This window comes from Microcaecilia unicolor, chromosome 14 (genome assembly GCF_901765095.1).
Source record: "Microcaecilia unicolor chromosome 14, aMicUni1.1, whole genome shotgun sequence".
Taxonomy (NCBI): domain Eukaryota; kingdom Metazoa; phylum Chordata; class Amphibia; order Gymnophiona; family Siphonopidae; genus Microcaecilia; species Microcaecilia unicolor.
This window is the reverse complement of record NC_044044.1, coordinates 17,710,683-17,726,524: the sequence shown is the minus strand read 5'-3', so window position 1 is coordinate 17,726,524 and position 15,842 is coordinate 17,710,683. Positions and strand designations below refer to the sequence as shown.

At 47.9% G+C, this 15,842-nt stretch overlaps 1 protein-coding gene across 1 annotated transcript in view; it reads right to left on the bottom strand.

Annotated features, from left to right (window-relative positions):
- Positions 1-15,842, bottom strand: part of ACAP1 (ArfGAP with coiled-coil, ankyrin repeat and PH domains 1) — a 68,479-nt gene that overhangs the window by 15,813 nt on the left and 36,824 nt on the right. The window contains 10 exon segments of the mRNA XM_030187177.1: positions 1,514-1,567; positions 3,170-3,357; positions 3,656-3,750; positions 3,916-3,985; positions 4,966-5,168; positions 8,085-8,196; positions 10,904-11,004; positions 11,093-11,144; positions 13,643-13,755; positions 14,111-14,185. Of these exon segments, the coding sequence (XP_030043037.1) occupies positions 1,514-1,567; positions 3,170-3,357; positions 3,656-3,750; positions 3,916-3,985; positions 4,966-5,168; positions 8,085-8,196; positions 10,904-11,004; positions 11,093-11,144; positions 13,643-13,755; positions 14,111-14,185 (1,063 nt within the window).

Below are 15,842 nucleotides of genomic sequence, written 5' to 3'. Positions count from 1 at the left end.
TTAAAATATTCAATGTTTCTCTTTCATTATATTGTAGAGAATGACACGGGGCAAAGTTTGTCCCCACCCCCATCCCGTCCCCTGCAGATTACTGTGCGTCCCCATCCCCATGTCATTCGACACTACAGTGCAAGAACTTTTATGGCATCTATTATTCCTATCTTATGTTCTCCACCAGGGGTCCGTCAAACTAAGGCCCGTGGGTGGGGAGGAGGGGCAGGTCTTTCCGGCCTGCCGCGCCTTCGCCAACTGTGGCCAGACTGGTTCGCAGAACAAGGGCTTATGTTGTTATTTTTAGGCCACATACAGCAGAAAACGGCGAAAGACGCAGAACCTGCAACGTTCCCAACCCCCATCGTCAAAGATGGAAGATGCAGGAGGGTGAGAGGGAAAGAAAACAAGGAAGAGAAGGGGGTATTCGTGAGAAGGAAGTGAGGGGGTGGGAGAAAGGGAAGCTAGAGAGGGAAAAGAGCATAAGGGAGCAGGAGTAGGAGAGATCACCATTCACCCAGTGGCGCTCCTTGGTCGGCTGCCACCCGGGGCGGTTAGCCGCTGTGCACCCCCCCCCCCCCACGGGTGCAGCATCCCCCGGATGCATCGCCGTCCCCCCTGGCGCATCACCTCCAAGGCCCTCCCCTTCTTGCGTGGCTGTCAGCTCCGCTGGTTCCCTGTTCCCTCTGCCCCAGAACAGGAAGTAACAGCAGAGGGAGAAGGAACCAGCGGAGCAGACAGCCGCACGGCTGCTCCCTGCACCCCTCCTGCAGCGTGCACCCGGTCGCCCTCGGTACACCACTGCATTCACCCACTCCCCCAAGGGGAAAGATGCTAAGGAAAGGAAGGGTGCAACAGGCAATAGGGTTCCCCGGGAAGCGGCAAGATTGCCAACTTCCTAGAATTATTTTTACCGACAGAGTATCTTCTATAACCCCTCTGCCTCCCTCTTCATTTCAGAAATCACTGAAAGGACCACATTCCCGCTCAGTGATACTCCAGAGGGAACCCCCCCCCCTCCCCCACCGTCCCTCCCTGGCCCTTTCCGTGCTTTGAAATGTTCTATGTGGCCTTTCACTTGAAGTCTGGGGATGCTTATCTATGCTGTGTTATATTACTCTTATTTCACATCGTTTATCAAAAGAGCAGCAGCAGTGACTTTGGAGAGGGTGCAGTTTGGGCGTTAGCAGGGGGCGAAGAGTGAGGGGCTGAAGGCAGGTCTCTGTCCCTGCTCTTAGCTAATAATTGTACTAATTACAGGGGATGTGATCTAAAATGCTGAATGAAGCACAGCAATGCGGCATCATGTAAGATTTTCACTTTTTATACAATTTTAGGTGCTTTATGCCAGTTATTTGGCTACATATGGTCCTATGGTTAGAATGTCATGTGATTTTATAATGTATGTATTATTAGATATGGTTAACGTGAGGTTGATACATTGGGTTTATGTAAGCCATCTTGGTTGTAGCCAGAAAGCCGGTGGTGGTGGTGTGTGTGTGGTGGGGGGTCTGTTGCCTACCTTGTACAGGGCTCAGGGCTGTAGAACTGCTTAAGCTGACTCCACGGTTCACACCTGAGGAGAGAAGAAAGAGTTAGACCACTATTGATCTGTGGAGTGGGCCTGAGGCGGGCTGCTCTGATCCTGGTTCGATTAAAAATGGTGCAGGAGGAAACGGGAGCTGGCAAAGTTACACAGTGCTGAGAGCCGACTGCTGTGAAACCCACAGAACCAGGGTCCAATCCCACCTTTGCCACCAATCTCACTGTGCACGGAGGACCAGCCCAAGGGTGTCCGACAGCCTAAGCAAGCCTTCAGCTGTGGGCGACCCTCAGAGGCAGCTTAAGGCCCTACGTTCCCCCTCCTCCCTCAAGTATCTAGGATCACCCCTTCGCTTCTACCCTCCTCAAGTGTCCAGCGTTGCCCCTTCCATTTTCTCTGTGTCCAGCATCGACCCCTTCACTTCTAACCCCCCTTAATTGTCCAGCCTTGCCCCTTCTATTCTCCCCTGCCCTATACAGCTCACCACTTCCCTTCTCCCACCACCCTGTGTCCAGCTCACCAATTCCATTCTCCCCTCCCCCAAGTGTCCCAACATTGGCCCTTCTGTTTTCATCCCATGTCCAACATTGCTCCTTCCTTTCTTCCCTTCCCCCAAGTGTCCAGAATTGCTTACCCTCCTCTCTCTCCCCCCCCCCCCCAAGTATCTAGCATTGCTATTTTCCTTTTCCCTCCAAGGGTCTAGCATCATTCCTTCCCTATTCTACCCCCCACCCCAATATTCAGATCTCTCATCTTTTGTTCTTTCCCCTTTATTGCTGCTCTGATGTTGCTGTAACACTAAATCACAATGAGAGTTGCCGGCTTGGAGTCTTGAGTTGATGTGTGCACTCAAGGCCTGCCGGGACACCCTCCCTGCCGGCAGCTCTCGCTGTGATTTAGTGCTGCTGATGACAGCCACATCAGGCCAACATCAACCCTAGATTTGTGCAGCCCTAGGGGGGTGGCTAGTTCACCTAGTGGTAAAGCAGCTCTGTGTGCATTTCCTGTTTGGTAGGGTTACCATATGTCCAAATTTACCTGGACATGTCCTCTTTTTTTGAGGACATGTCTGGGCAACCGGACGGGTTTTGCCAATCTGCCCGTTTGTCCTATAGGACGGCCGGCCCGCCAGCCTGCCCGTTTGTCCAGAAATCCAGACAAACGGGCAGATTGCTAGCCTCCCCTCCCTTTACTTACTAGTGCCCTGGTGGTCTAGTGACCTCTTCCACCTTCAGGACAGGAAAGAGCCCCCTCTTTCCTGCCCGGAGCACTGCCCTGCATACAGCCTTCCGGTTGCTGATCCTCGGAGCCGATTCAAAATGGCCGCCAAGAGTTGAAGTGACCTCGGCCATTTTGACTCGGCGCCAAGGATCAACAACAGGAAGGATGCATGCAGGGCAGCACTCCGGGCAGGAAAGAGGGGGCTCTTTCCTGCCCCAAAGAGGTCACTAGACTACCAGGGCAGTAGTAAGGTAAGGGGAGGGGGGTGATGGGGAGGGGGAAAATTTGACAGGGGGTGGGTGTGAAAGGGGGCGGGGCATGTGTCCTCCTTTTTGGGGGACAAAATATGGTCTTCACTATACCCTATTCTACAAACTTTCTTTTATGACTGAGGAGGAGGTTCAAGTTGCATACCTGGGGATCGCACCAGTGTTCCTGGTTTGGGCTTCAAGGGAGGCTTGGGAAACTTCTCTGGCCTACCAGGCAGCCTCTCTAGGGTGTTCCCACGGCCACGACAACAAAGTCGGATTCCCATCTCTGGTAGCTTGTTAATAAATTTCTTCTGAACATATTTTGCTCTGATCCAGGCCTCCTTCTCACTCCTAGGAGGGAAGACAGACAAATTAAGCAGTGCCAACAGTCGAATCAGCTGTGACCAGCAGAGGGAGCACTCCTCCAACAGAGGGCACCAAAGGATAGCAGTGGTGTGTAGAGCAGCGCTCACCAATTTTTCAGCAGCTGCAACGCCGAAAGCACACAACCCCCCAGCAAGTACGTGACAATGGCGTTCTATATGGTGCCCACCCAGGTCACGACCCCAAACGCAGGTTTTGTGACTAACAGTTTAGGAAGCTCTGGTGTAGATGCTTTACTGCAAGAGGCTGACTTCCAGGGACCCACCTGGAACAGCTGGGGTTTGGCTTTTTGATAGTCATTTCATCGATCCGGGCCTCATAGATCCGATTAATGGTAGAATTCCCCAACTCGCACATTAACTGTAAAAGACAGACGCAAAGGGGATAAAGAGGGGAAGACGGTGAATGTAAAGGAATATCAGAGATAATGCAAAGACAGAAAAAGTGACGCACAGGCACACGGACGCATGAACAAGGATGTGCACATGAGCACCCAGGGACACACGGACACAAAGATCTTTGTACCTTGACAAGCTCTGGTTCCCAGGAATCAAGAGTCAAGGATCGGACCTTGGAGAAGTGAACACCGAGGCTCCTGGGAGGAGAGGAGAGAGGGAATGAGGCTGTGAGGGAAGCGAAAAGGGGAAGGAGAGATTTGTGGCGAGCTATGAGGAGAAAGTGGGATAGAACAGTGTGATGCAGGAGGAAGAGGGTCTAGTGGAGGTAAATGTCCAGACTGCACCCTGATCTTTCATATCTCTCACTTGTAGATCCCCAAGTGTCTGCGAGAGTGGGAAAAAGTACAGAGGGTGCAAGTGGGAGGTCAGTCTCTCTCACATCTCCATCTCTGAGAGTTTGATATAGGGTTACCATATGTCCAGATTTACCCGGACATGTCCTCTTTTTGAGGACATGTCCGGGCAACTGGGCGGGTTTTGCCAATCTGCCTGTTTGTCCGGATTTCTGGACAAATGGGCAGGCTGGCGGGTGGGCCGTCCTATAGGACAGCCTGCCTGCCAGCCTGCCTGTTTGTCCAGAAATCCGGACAAACGGGCAAATTGCTAGCCTCCCCTCCCCTTAGTTACTACTGCCCTGGTGGTCTAGTGACCTCTTCTTCCGCCTTTGGGGCAGGAAAGAGCCCCCTCTTTCCTGCCCGGAGCGCTGCCCCTGCATGCATCCTTTCTGTTGGTGATCTCGGCGCTGATTGAAAATGGCCGCTGAGAATTGAAGTGACCTCGTGAGACTTCAACTCTCGGCAGCCATTTTGAATTGGCGCCAAGATCACCAACAGGAAGGATGCATGCAGGGCAGCACTCTGGGCAGGAAAGAGGGGGCTCTTTCCTGCCCTGAAGAGGTCACTAGACCACCAGGACAGTAGTAAGGTAAGGGGAGGGGGGTGACAGGGTGTGTGACAGGGGGGAGGGGAAAATGTGACAGGGGGTGGAGTGAGGGCATGAAAGGGGGCAGGGTGTGTGGTGGGGGCAGGGCATGTGTCCTCCTTTTTGGGGGACAAAATATAGTAACCCCAGTTTGACATGCAGAGTAGCCCAACGAAGAGATGGAGGTGTCTCTCACCTGTGGATCCCAGAGCACTCGATACACAAGGTGATCCCCAGATTGATGCTGGCCCACTCTGGGGCTGGCTCTTTACAGTCACAGCACTGAGCGTTCCCAGGGATTCGCTGTACTTGTTCTAACACCTTCTTATCCAGGCTTTCATGGGGCAACCGGGATGGGTCCAGGGTGGCTGCAGTCACAGAACTAGCTCTCTCCAGTCTCTGGAAGAGAAAGACAAATCACAATATTACCAATGCTACAAACAAGAACCCCCCCCCCCCCCCGACACAGCGCTACTAGTGCACCTCATTCCTCCCATTAATATCCTCTGCTATTCCAGTACTGACATCCTCCTGCACACAGCTCTGTCACCGCACCTCATTCCTACCCTGTAGCACCCGCTGGATTCCAGTACATTCTACACACAGTTCTACCAATGCACCTCCGTCTTACCCTGCAGCACATTAAGTTGTCCTAGAAAACAACAGGACAAGCGATCCGCAAACGCCAACGTGGAAACAAACAGAGCAGATCAGTAGAAAATAGAAACAAATCTTTACTGGTGAAACACAAACCAAAACAATGCCCGACACGGACTGTGTTTCGCCTACATAAGGAAAGGGAAAGGGAGTGGGACTTATATACCGCCTTTCTGTGGTTTTTCCAACTACATTCAAAGCGGTTTACATATTATATACAGGTACTTATTTGTACCTGGGACAATGGAGGGTTAAGTGACTTGCCCAGAGTCACAAGGAGCTGCAGTGTGAATCGAACCCAGTTCCCCAGGATCAGAGTCCGCTGCACTAACCACTAGGCTACTTCTCCACTACATAGGGGGTGCGTCAGGGGCTAAGGGGTGTGAAATAAGTTCCTCACCAGCAAATCAGTTATTCAGTGCATTTTCTTCAAATTAAAATTGCTATTGCCTTAAAAGAACATATTAAATTCTATTACTTTTTATACAGTGATACAAGCATTTGTTTACCCTTTATATGACTATTGTAATTCTCTATTTTTGCGTCTCACTAAAAGTGATTTGCAGGCCCTTCAAGTTGCCCAGAATGCTGCTGCCCATTTGATTACTGGGTGTCCGTGTTATAAGTACATAAGTATTGCCACACTGGGATAGACCAAAGGTCCATCAAGCCCAGCATCCTGTTTCTAACAGTGGCCATTCCAGGTCACAAGTACCTGGCAGAAACCCAAAGAGTAGCAACATTCCATGTAGAAATGCAAACAAAAGCGAGATTCCGGAATCCTAAAGTGTAACAAGATTCCATGTAGAACCCCAAAGAGTAGGAAGATTCCATTCAGAATCCCAAGTACATAAGTACAAAAGTATTGCCATACTGGGATACACCAAAGGTCCATCGAGCCCAGCATCCTGTTTCCAACAGTGGCCAATCCAGGTCACAAGTACCTGGCAGAAACCCAAAGAGTAGCAACATTCCATGTAGAACTGCAAACAAAAGCGAGATTCCGGAATCCTAAAGAGTAACAAGATTCCATGTAGAACCCCAAAGAGTAGTAACATTCCATTCAGAATCCCAAGTACATAAGTACCTAAGTGTTGCCATACTGGGACAGACCAAAGGTCCATCGAGCCCAGCATCCTGTTTCCAACAGTGGTCAATCCAGGTCACAAGTACCTGGCAGAAACCCAAAGAGTAGCAACATTCCATGTAGAACTGCAAACAAAAGCGAGATTCCGGAATCCTAAAGAGTAACAAGATTCCATGTAGAACCCCAAAGAGTAGTAACATTCCATTCAGAATCCCAAGTACATAAGTACCTAAGTGTTGCCATACTGGGACAGACCAAAGGTCCATTAAGCCCAGCATCCTGTTTCCAACAGTGGTCAATCCAGGTCACAAATATCTGGCGAAATCCAAAAAAAAAAGTTCAATACATTTTATGCTGCTTATCCCAGAAATAAGCAGTGGATTTTCAATATTGTAACACTGTAGGGTACTGAAGGGCAGTAGCTGTGTGCATAGAATAGCAGGAGTGACACCCCCCACACACTGTTCTACATCTGCCCTGCAACACCCTCTGCTATTCCAGTACTAAGAATTTTCCCCTTACAGCTCTGCACCTCACTCCAGCCCTGCAATACCCCTTGCTATGCCGGAAGAAAAAAAAAGCAGATCAGTGATAGATGTATCCTCACTTTATTAGTCAATCCATATATAAAACAATGCCCGACACAGGCCGTGTATCGCCCAGCAGGGCTGCGTCAGGGGCTACTCAGTGATCCTCTCTATTACGCCTTTATAGCGTGGTCATTGAGTGGAGGAGTGGCCTAGTGGTTAGAGCACCGGTCTTGCAATCCAGAGGTGGCCGGTTCAAATCCCACTGCTACTCCTTGTGATCTTGGGGAAGTCTCACTTAACCCTCCATTGCCTCAGGTACAATCTTAGATTGTGAGCCCTCCTGGGACAGAGAAATATCCAGAGTCCCTGAATGTAACTCACCTTGAGCTACTACTGAAAAAGGTGTGAGCAAAATCTAAATAAATAAATAAAGATTCTGGAATCTTAAAGATTGGCAAGATTCCATGCAGAATCTCAGAGAGTAGCGACATTCCATGTAGAACCCCAAAGAACAGCAAGATTCCGGAGTGGAGGAGTGGCCTAGTGGTCAGCGCACCGGTCTTGCAATCCAGAGGTGGCCAGTTCAAATCCCAGTGCTGCTCCTTGTGATCTTGGGCAAGTCACTTAACCCTCCATTGCCTCAGGTACAAACTTAGATTGTGAGCCCTCCTGGGACAGAGAAATATCCAGAGTACCTGAATGTAACTCAGCTTGAGCTACTACTGAAAAAGGTGTGAGCAAAATCCAAATAAATAAATAAAACTTGCCAACAATTGTTATCAAATTTCCACTTCATCAAGTTCTAAAAAACCAGCCCAGATCTTACATATATGTATCTTATGGTTGACTTCCTGGGTTAGTCTTCCATCCATGCACTACAATACCAACATTGTTTTATATGTGGATGGACTAATAAAGCGTGGATACTTTTATCACTGATCTGCTCTTTTTTTTCTTCCGTCTTGGAGTTTGCGGATCGTCTGCCCTGCTGTTTTTTTAATACCCCTTGCTATTGCAGGACAGTCACTGTTTCAGCCTCACCTGCATTGTGGGATCCTCACGGCTCTCGTTGAATGCTGTAGCGATGCTGCTCTGAACCGCCGAGATCCAGGTCTGCTGATATTTATCTGAATCCGCCTGCAGCATACAGCTCCTGGGACCGAGAGCACAACATTACCCTGGAAACACACAGACACACACAGACAGGGACTCACCAGGGCCACCGAGAGACAAAGTTGGGACCAGGGCAAACAATGTTAAGGGGCCGATGCTGCCACTGAAACATTCCCTTCCCTCGGTCCTCTACTTGCCTGGAGTCATTGAATAGCAGGCAGCAGCGATCGAGACTGCTTTGCTGGCCACGGGTCCTTTTTTCTGTTGCATCACGCCTCCTGTGAAGTAACTTCCTGTTTACATATAGGCGGGACACAGCAGGAAGACCGACCAGTGGCCGGCAGAGCAGTCTCAATTGCTGCTGCCTGCCATTCAATACTCCAGGAAAGTCGAGGATTGGGGGGGGGAGGGTTGGAAGGATGGGAAAGACGCTGGATCTCACCTGGGCTGCTGGTGCTAGGCCCCCCTCACACAAATACACTTATATATCCACCTTACTCTGGAACTGCGCTGCCAGGCCACACATGCAGCTTTGAACATGAAGGATGAGCATTCGTTAGCATGCATCAAAACACGCGTGTGCATGTTTACATTTATTGTATTTGTATTAAATAGCTCAGGCTAGCATCAACCTCCTGGCAGGATCTGACCTGTTTCCTGACGAAGAGCGGCTACCTTCAAAGGCTAATCAAAAAATGTATTAAGTTAGTCCAATAAAAAAGGTATCATCTTACTTTCTTTTCTCTTGTTTTATTTTATTCTATTTCTATTGATTACCTTTGGAAGTGAACTAACACGGCTACCACATCTCTCTACTCCAGTTACTGTCTTCACTCCTGTAACCGCATGCTCTTGACTCTATCGGTCATTTCCTCAGCCCCTGGTCTTATGGGTGTCTTCTGCACCCCTCTCTGCAAAACAAAATTCACCATCTTGGGCTCAAGCTGTCCTCAGCTCGCCACCCTTCTCTCTTCCCTAAGAAAGCTGTCCTCAGCTCTCTGTCCTTCTCTCTTCCCCGAGAAAGCATCTTCTTTTTCACCAAAGAGTCCAATCTTCTTTTACAAGACCCTGAATCTTCCATGCATTTATCAAGTCAACAGACAGATATCCCTGTTTCCACTCAAGTTTAACGCCCACCTCTGTAATAATTCAGAATCTATTTCTCCGGTTCCTCAACACCCAACTGATCAGCGTTCAGCTTCACGGACTCATGCTGCCTAGGCAGAACTCTTGTTTTCACTAGCTGCATACAGTAAGTTAACTGCTTTCATTTGTTTGCAATAAATAGTTGAAAATTAAGAAAGCGAGTCTTCCTTTGGATTCTGGCTTGTTTTAGTTGTGCTGATCTCACAGTATGTATCCATGCGTTATTTAAATAGCCAAGTTCATTAGCGCTCTTTAAAAAAAAAATTATGAGTGATAAATCAATTTAACGAGGGCTGCACATCGATTAAAAATTTTAATTGCATGATTAATCACAGAAAGTGTCTCCCTTACATTTCCTCCTATGCAGTGCAAAATATAGGCAGCGGATGTAAATTCTCAAAACTGACATATTTCAATTACTAAACTTAAAGTAAAATCATTTTTCTTGCATTTCTTGTCTGGAGCTTTTATTTTTTCTAATCATCTTGGTTCTCTGTCTCTGGTTCTGCTTCTCACTCTTGTTTCCAGGGTCTCCTGTCCACTCACTATTTGTTTTCTCTTCTCTTTTCTGTCTCCTTCTCACCATCCCCACAGTGTTTCTAGCTGCTGTTCATGGTGCTCCTGGCCTCCCCCGAAGGCACATACCTTACCGGGGGTCCCTGGTGTCTTCGGCTGCTATCGGTGACCATTCTGGGCCTCCCAGCCCTTCACATTTACCTTGCCAGGGGCCCCTCAAGGGTTGCGGGTATGCTCGGTGCACTCCTGGCAGGCTTCCTCTCCTGCTGTGCGCATGCTCCTGACTCGGCACCCTCATATGCACAGCACAGACAAGCGCTGCGGCTTTCCATCCCAACGGGTCACCTCTTTTTGGTCCTAATGCTGCTGCCCTGAGCCTCTTCTGCCTCACCCCAGACCTGGAGTGCCATGGGCTCATACCTCTTGTAGTCACTTCCAGGTCGCAGGTGCGTCGCTCTGCCTTGCCCACGGCACTGGCTGCCTCAGGAGTTCTTCTGCCTCTTTCCACAGCAGCAAGGTCAACCCAGGACCCAGCAGCCAGCCAACACAGCCCAGGTGAGCCCTATGTTTTTAAAATATGGATGGGGAGGGAAATGGAGGAACATTGGACGGCTGCAGGTGGATGAGGGAGACCTACCATTAATCGCGTTAAAGATTTAATGAGTTAATTGCGTTAGTAACGCTTTAAATGTGCAGCCCTAAATGTAACTCATTAATGCATGCTAATTCATAGGTTGTCAATTAGTGCACTTTAATGAGCTTTAATACAAGTTAAAATACTTTTCTTAAAATGAATGCGTGAAATAAACAAACAAAAACATCTGAAAATCAGGAAGAAGCCGAAACGTAATATTTTTTGTCCCTTGCACATCCCTAGTACAAATATTTCCCATACATCAAGCTATAAGCTATATGAGGTTAATATAGAAGCCGCTGAGGAAATCCAAAGCCTTGTTCCCCTTGAGTCGCTTTTTTGGTGTGGCTCCCCCCTGAACATTCCTCCCCCTGCTACCCCATTCCTTCCACCCGGCACTATCAGACCCTGGATGGAGGATGGTGTGACACACCTGTTTCTGGACACTCACTTGGACGGGGACACCACTTCAAAGCAGAAACGCCTCTCGTAATCCAAGCAGGGTTTCACGGTGCAAAGCCTCAAATCTTCCACCACCACGGTCAGCGTGTCCTGGAGGAGAGAATGTGGAGATCAGGTTTCCAACTACAGAAACAACGAGAGGCTTCACCCACGGGTCCCATCCCCTTCCTGTACACACCTTCAGTTTCTTCTGATATACCAGCTGATTGTTCTGTATGGAAAACCAGCGCCTGGAAAACAGCCAAAAGATGGTTAGAGGAGCAGAAGATTGACAGAAGAGAGGGAGAGAGAGAGAGAGAGAGAGAGAGAGAGATGATGGGAAAAGCTTGCTTATTTATTTACTGCTTTTTTTAAGACATTCACCCAGGGTGGTGTACAACAAGATCAATCTAGACCAGTACCAGTGGTTCTCAACCGGGTGGGAGGTGTGTCACAAAACAATTTGGTGTACACAGCAAGCCTGTGTTTCCTTTACAACCATCAGTACCAGCGAACTGGGTGGCCAGCAATCTTGAGAGTCAGGTTCTTAAAATTCCTTAACTGGTCCCTATTTCTGCTTCCCCACTACCCCCAATAAATAACTCCCAACTCAAAATATTCCAGGTCTGCTGTGCATAGGTTGGAGTGGAGGAGTAGCCTAGTGGTTAGAGCACCGGTCTTGCAATCCAGAGGTGGCCGGTTCAAATCCCACTGCTGCTCCTTGTGATCTTGGGCAAGTCACTTAACCCTCCATTGCCTCAGGTACAGACTTAGATTGTGAGCCCTCCTGGGACAGAGAAATATCCAGAGTACCTGAATGAAACTCACCTTGAGCTACTACTGAAAAAGGTGTGAGTAAATAAAATAAATAAACTAGGTTCTGTTTGCTACATAGTTTCCGAATAGCATTATTTGCAGGTTTTTGTGTCGCTTCACATTATCTGGCAGTGGATGGATTTTGCGTTGCTGTTACTGAGGTAGCACCAGAATTTGAATATATATTTATTTTGTTCTTTAAGTGAGAAATCTGGGACTGGTGTATTGCATACAGTTTTTTTGATATGGGGTAGGGAAATTTATACTAAACTTACTGTCAAACAATTAAATATTTAGGTCTGATTTCTTCAGCTGTGAATTTTAGTGTTCAGTGTGTCACACCATACATGAATGTTGCCTGTCAGGAACGTCGCAAGAGAAGAAAGGTTGAGAACCATTGATCTAGACATAGGCAATAGTTTCAACAGAAACTAAAATTCTAATATTCATATTTTGAATATTTGAATAGCCAATACATGCAACAGCTAATTGATTTATCTTCACATAATACAGTAAAAAAAAAATCTAGAGAATACCTCTCACTCCATTAGCCAAACTGGAAAGGTCTTTCTTACAAATCAATCTTTATCGCAGGCTTCACATATCAAGAGTACCAAACTTTGGAATTCTCTACCCAAGCAATTACGCTACTTAGAAGATTATCTGAGATTCTGTAAAAGAATTTTGCCGTCTCTCTTATACGTTTCAGCATTACCAATACTCTAGCCTAGCTTCATGACAAACACAAAATTATTCCTAATATGTTACATGTTATAATTAGCCGACTGTATCATATTTTCGACGTTTTTCTTGAATGTAAGCCACTTTGAACCTGAGCTTGTTCGGGATAATGTGGGATACAAATGTCATAAATAAATAAAATATTATGGTGCAGTCTGCTACTTAAAATGTCGACACAATTGTCAGACCTGTGAGTTCTTGTACCAAGTAGAGCGCTGCCAAGCCCGGTACTCGGACCAGGTTCTGCTTGGCGGCTGTACAACCCCGGGTTTCACCTGCGCTGACTGCCGTTCCCCTAGGTGCGGGCAGCCTGCTGGGCTTATGAGATGGAGCAGGAAGCGGGGAGATGAATGCGACGGCCAGACAGGCAGCAGGCAAGAGAGTGATCCAGGTACAGGCAGAGTCAGTAGGCAGGCAGCAGGTCAAGAGAGTAATCTATGTACAGGCAAGGTCAGTAGGCAGGCAGCAGACACGAGAGTAATCTAGATACAGGCAAGGTCAGGAGGCAGGCATCAGACACAAGAGTAATCCAGGTACAGGCAGAGTCAGCAACGAAGAACAAAGTAGAGGAGAAGCACAATACTGAGCAAGTAACACCTACCAAAGTAAAAACCGAAGCAAGGTGTCTAGGGAGAGAATAGCTGATAAAGTGCTGGCGTCTGAGATCAGCAGGGAGAAGGGGCACAGTCATAGGACAAGAGCAGGGGAAGGACGAACCGGAAGACCAATAGGAGAGAAGCAAGGGAAGCCAGGCAGAGGAAGAGCAGGCCCAGGTGGGTGGAAGCAAAGCAATCAAGGAGCCTGAGAGAGAGCAGAGCCAGGTGCATGGAAGCAAAGCAATCAAGGAGCCTGCAGCCAGAGAAGAACTACACACACATGGCCAGTTAAGTGTGCATGTCGATGGGACCCTGCGCAGCCCGAGGATGCCGCTTGCGTTTGAGGTAGGGGACATGACAACAATACACAATAAAATATCTTAGCATAGGGTGTAAATGGAAGTGGAACATTTAGACAGATAAGAGATTGTAACAGGAGTTGCAAAATAAGGGGACCAACTTAAAGCTACACGTGGAGTGAGAAAGGTGCGTGAAAATGATCTCAGTTATGGTAGGAATGAATACGTTACAGTACTGTACAGTGGCAAAGATCGGTTCCATAGGAGGTCTCGCCACTCCCGGGCGTCTTCTCTCACCTGCTCCAGGTCTTGAAGGCATTGCTGGCCCGTTTGTACAGGTATCCTTCCATGACTATGCCACTGGGTGCATCAGCTTTAAACTCCACCGTGGAGTCGTTCTGTGCCAGATCCTGAAGGAAGAAAAGCAGAGCCACAGTCGGCATCCCCATTAAACCCGACACCCTGTTGTGGTCCTCTAGCAAAAAAACCATGCATTAGCTCAGTCCTGGACACCCACAAGCTGCCTCTCAGCAGAGTTCAATTCAGGGCAACTCAAGAGAAGGACACCTGAAGTTCAGGATGAGCAAGGGACGCAAACAGCGATGTCCAACACTTCATGAAGACATCATACAGGGGTCAGTTCCAGTCTCTCAGCCTCCCCCCCTTCGTTCCCAGGGCTGCTACTTTCTCTCCCCCCTTTAAAGCAGCTTCCCACTGTTTTCTCCCCACTCCAGACCCCAGGACCCTCCCATGCCCAGCCCTCACCTTCTGCTTTATGATTATGTGTCTCTGTTCCATGTCCCTCTTCTCCCTCGCCGATTCCAGAACCAGCTGATGGAGCTGAAAACAAACCACCAAAGAAGTATCAAACAATCACAAATACAGGATTTAAACATCAGCAGAAAGACTTAGCTCAGCAAATGATAAGCGTCTCAGAGGAAGAAGGGAGATGAAGGGTACCGGGGAGGGGAAGGGGGACTTGTCTGATACTCCTGCACCCTCCCTTGCCTTCTCCATCCAGAAGGAAGAGTAATGATAATGGGACAGATCGGGTAAACAGTGTCTGATTTCAAATCCAAAGGCCTCCCCTTTCCCACCACGGCTGCTGCTGCCCGGCCTCCTTCCCTACCGTTGCCCTGTGCAATGGAAAGCGTATGGGTCAAAATATCACCCTTACAGCTCAAGCCGGGGACACACAACAGGAAGTGGCCAAGCAGAGGTGAGCATGCAGGCGTTTCCTCCAGAGTTCTGGCAAACCACTGTGTTCATTCCCAGGGAGATATAACCCTCACAGAGAGCCACTGACAGAGCAGGGGATTATAGCTGAGGCAGAGGGAGATAAAGTAGTTCCCTGTGAGGTCACACACAGAAGTCAGTGACAGAGCTGGAGATCAGAACATAAGAACAGCCATACTAGGTCAGACCAATGGTTCAATCTAGCCAAGTATCCTGTTTCCAACAGTGGTCAATCCAGGTCACAAAGTACCAAACAGAAAACTTCCATTAAACCAATCCCGGGGCAAGCGGTGGATTCCCTCATTTCTGTCTCAATAACAGACAACGGACTTTTCCTCCAGGAACTTGTCCAAACCTTTTTTTTTTAAACCCAGATACGCTAACCGTTGTTACCACATCCTCTGGCAACGAGTTCCACAGCTCAACTAATCTTTGAGTGAAAAAATATTTCCTCTTATTTATTGTCCCCCAGACTTTGTACTTTTTGAAAGAATAAAAAAATCAATTCACTTTTCATCCATTCTACCCCCCTCAGGATTTTGTAGACCTCAATCATATCCCCCCCCCCCCCTCAGCCATCTCTTTTCCAAGCTGAAGAGCCCTAACTTCTTAAGCCTTTCCTCATATGGGAGGAGTTCCATCCCCTTTATCACTGTGGTCACTTTTCTTTGACCTTTTTCTAATTCCGCTCTATTGGTTTTGAGATATGGCGACCAGAATTGAACGCATGGAGCGATACAGATGCATTATAATATTTTGGCCTTATTCCCATCCCTTTCCTAATCATTCTTAGCATCCTGTTTGCGTTTTTGGCTGCTGCTGCACACTAGGCAAAAGATTTCAATGTATTGTCTACAATGACACCAAGACCTTTTTCTTGGGTGCTGACCCCCAAGGTGGACCCTAGCATCAGGTAACTACGAATCGGATTATTCTTCCCAATGCGTATCACTTGCATTTATCCTCATTAATTTCATCTGCCATTAGGATGCCAGTCTTCCAATTTCCTAATTCTTCCTGCAATTTTTCACAGTCCGCAGGTGTTTTATTTATTTATTTGTAGCATTTGTATCCCACATTTTCCCACGGATTTGCAGGCTCAATGTGGCTTACATTTGCCGTAATGGCGGTTGCCATTTCCGGGTAACAGAATTACAAAGGCATTGCATTAAGTGCATACATATATGGTAAAGAAGAATGCATTATGGTATTGCATAGAGTTCTTGAGTGATAGATTGGATTGTAACTACATTAGATCATC